This window comes from Condylura cristata, unplaced genomic scaffold, assembly GCF_000260355.1.
Source record: "Condylura cristata isolate star-nosed mole 26May11 unplaced genomic scaffold, ConCri1.0 scaffold00009, whole genome shotgun sequence".
Classification (NCBI taxonomy): Eukaryota; Metazoa; Chordata; class Mammalia; order Eulipotyphla; family Talpidae; genus Condylura; species Condylura cristata.
Genome location: NW_004567110.1, coordinates 6,136,745 through 6,139,840, shown reverse-complemented (window position 1 = coordinate 6,139,840; position 3,096 = coordinate 6,136,745). Strand labels below are relative to the sequence as shown.

The window sequence follows — 3,096 nt, the reverse complement described above, 5'->3', positions numbered from 1 at the left end:
TGTGGAAGTGGCTCCAGCTTCTCAGTGTAGTGCTTTAACCCGCTGCGCCACCAGGGAGGGCCTGTTTCCTGCTTCTTAAGTATCTTGTTGTACCATTAGCTATTGCCATCTTACGTCAGCTTGACCTTCCACCAACTGTCAGACAAGTTAGAAGATGTTTGAAGTGTGAGCAGAACAAAGCGGAAGCTGGCATTTCTGAATAGGACGCTACACAAAAGCACATTTCAAATAAACCACTGGGCAGATGTGCAACTGTTGTTCTCTTTTTGATCAGTGTTGTTACTATGGAAGGTACGTGGCCCCTTCATACTGACTCACACTTACTATTTTATCAGCTTTCCCTTACCTGTGGAATAGAATTGTTGTTCCCATTCAAAGGGGAGAAAATTGGAGGCTGACTCAGGGGAAATACTGTTTGAAAACAGCCCTTCTTGTGGACAGAAATTTGGTATAACTACTGTGTTATGAACAAAAGTAGTTGGCTTGGGAAGCGTTTTAACTTTAGACATTTTGGTGACTTCTACATTTTGAACCATGTCAATATTTTAACTAATTAAAAATAATGAAAAAATTTAAAATGCAAACAGTTATCCTGATCCACCCCCTTAAAAAACAAAACCCGAGATTATATATAATAATCATCTTGCTTGTTTACCGAAAAAGTTAGGAACCAAAAATATGGGCCCTGGCTCCCAGGCTTCATGCTCAAAGCTCAATGCATTCACTGTGTTGCTGGAAGCTAATTTTGTACCACAAAAAAAAAAAAAAAAAAAGAAGGCAAAGAAAGATGGAATTATTACAGAGGTGATGATGACATGTTCAAGATTCCCATCATGAAGCCTTCCCATTACGGCGTCTATTGCTAATAGCCTGTCACATCTTTGTAGTTTTAATAAAGTGTCCCATGAAGCATAAAGCAATGAGCAACTCTTAGGAGCTATACTCTAGCCACTAGAACGGCTACATTAACGGAGATAGAGACCGTCTGTATTTTCCAGAGAGTGAAAGGCTCAGAGAAGGCCGGGAGTTTGCTCAAGGCAGAGTGAGCTAGAGATGATGAGAACCTTCCCACTTACCAGCCTTAGGTAGGTACGTCATAAGCTTCTCCTTCTTGGCGTCTCCTCTGATGGCAGGCACTGCAGTAAAACAAGGCTTCATCTGAGCAATTACAATCAGGACTTATCATGCCAGAGGAGGCTATCCCAAATACCCATTTTAGGGACGAGAGAACTGTGACCTGGACTGGAAATTGACTTGCTTAAAACCCTGTTTGTATTTTGTTCATTGAGGTAGTCATCAAATGTCTATTGATCAGTAGTAATGATACTAAGTATTGACAATGATACTTAGTAATGATACTAAGTATTGGCAAGCACTTCAATTCTGGTGGGTTGTGTGTGTTGGAGCCTGGGGAGGCTGTGAGAGATTCCATTTATACAGAATCCAGAGTCCCGTGGGGAAGGCAGAGGTAAAGGCAACGAAGACAGAAGGAAATCATTGTGAACCATGTTGAGCATGATACTTGGAGGAGAACTTTGGGATGTACGACAGGCAGGATGACCTGCCCCAGGGACCTGGAAGCCTTCCCTGGGAGGGTGCTGTGCTGAGATCTGCAGGATGAGGACCACCTGAGAAGGAAGAAAGTGGCTGAGTGGTTGTCAGTGTAGAAGACACAGCCTGAGGGCCCTCCCTGGTGGTGCAATGGGTTAGGGCGCAGCACTGCAAACTGGCCACAGCATCTTCAGTGCAAATTCGATCCCCGCCCCGGAGGTGACCACATGGCGCAGCAGCCTCTCCTGACCCGCCCGCTGCTCCCCTCAGCAGTGTGCTTCGTCAATCTGCCTGCTCTGCTCCCTACTCTGTCTCTGGTGAATCTTCACCACCCCAGCACCTCTGGCCTGTACCCAGTTCTATATGCATAAATAAATGAATCTTTTTTAAAAAGAAGACACAGCATGAGTGCAAGATCTGGGGAGGGTGTGCCTGTGACTTTATAGAACTCATGGCAATAAAGACTGAGGGAATGGAGGGTTACAGGGACAGCGCAAAGGCTGTATCCACCATGTGTAAAACTATGATGTCAGCTAGGAAATTGTTGAATAACTTTAGGGAAGGACGCCAGAGGGAGCAACTTGGAAGGTAACATAACGAATTTATGACAAGATCACTCAGGCTAGTGATTGGAGAATGGGCCATGGGAAGACAGGGGAGAAGCAAGGAGCTGGTTTAGAAAATTCTCTTAGGAATCCAGCAAGGAGAACATGATGGTTTGGATGAGGTTGGTAACAATGGAGGCAGAGAGGTGGAATTACTACAGTGGTGATGACAATACTTCCCATCACAAAGTCTTCTGTTGCTAATAGAGAGTCACAGTCTTGGTGGCTTGAGTGAAATCATGCGCATTCTGTCACATAAATGTAACTGAAACACAAAAAGTCCAAGGACAAATTTCGAAGCGGAGAATCACTGTCATTACGATTGAGCTCTTTTAGGAGTCTGGCCTGGAGCCCCAGCTGCTGTGATTCTCTCCAGCACAGTGGCTATCCAGCATATAGAACAGACACTACAGGAACATCAGCCAGACCTACCTGTGTGCCAGAGGGAGAGGAGACAAGCCAGGGCCAGGCACAGCCTCCACGGAGGATCACAGCACAGGAAGCCCGGCATGCTGGTGACACTCTGGCCCACCTGGAAGCAAACGGCAGGCACTGGGAGCAAACAGCCTGGGTCCCTAGCTGCACCCCTGCACAATGTCCTTGACAGTGCTGGATGCGAGGCAGCAGGTGCTAAAGGTTCGGCACTGGTTAGGGTGGTCAGGTGCGCTGTGGTCGCCAATTACCTCCACAGATTCATTCAACAACAAAAATCTATTCTTGTTTACGGTCTGTATTCATTGCAGACTGGTGGGAGTCCTGCTCCACACAGTCACGCAGGCACCCTGGTGTCGGAAGCTTAACTTCTTATAGTTCTCCATCTGGTCCCTGCCTTAGTCATCGGAACACTGGCGCTTTGCTGAAGGTTTATGCACCTGCTCTTCAATGCTTTGGCAGAACGTGCCAAAACCCAAGTCCATTTCCAGCCCAAGTCAGCACTCCT

General features: G+C 46.4%; 1 protein-coding gene across 1 annotated transcript in view; it reads right to left on the bottom strand.

Moving 5' to 3' along the window:
• The window catches only part of HHLA1 (HERV-H LTR-associating 1), a 23,191-nt gene extending 20,524 nt beyond the window's left edge, over positions 1-2,667 (bottom strand). The window contains exons 1-2 of the mRNA XM_004679980.1: positions 2,589-2,667; positions 1,077-1,136 (exon numbers count right to left, since the gene is read on the bottom strand). Of these exons, the coding sequence (XP_004680037.1) occupies positions 1,077-1,136; positions 2,589-2,667 (139 nt within the window). The remainder of the gene's footprint in view (positions 1-1,076; positions 1,137-2,588) is intronic.
• Positions 2,668-3,096: the final 429 nt, after the last annotated feature.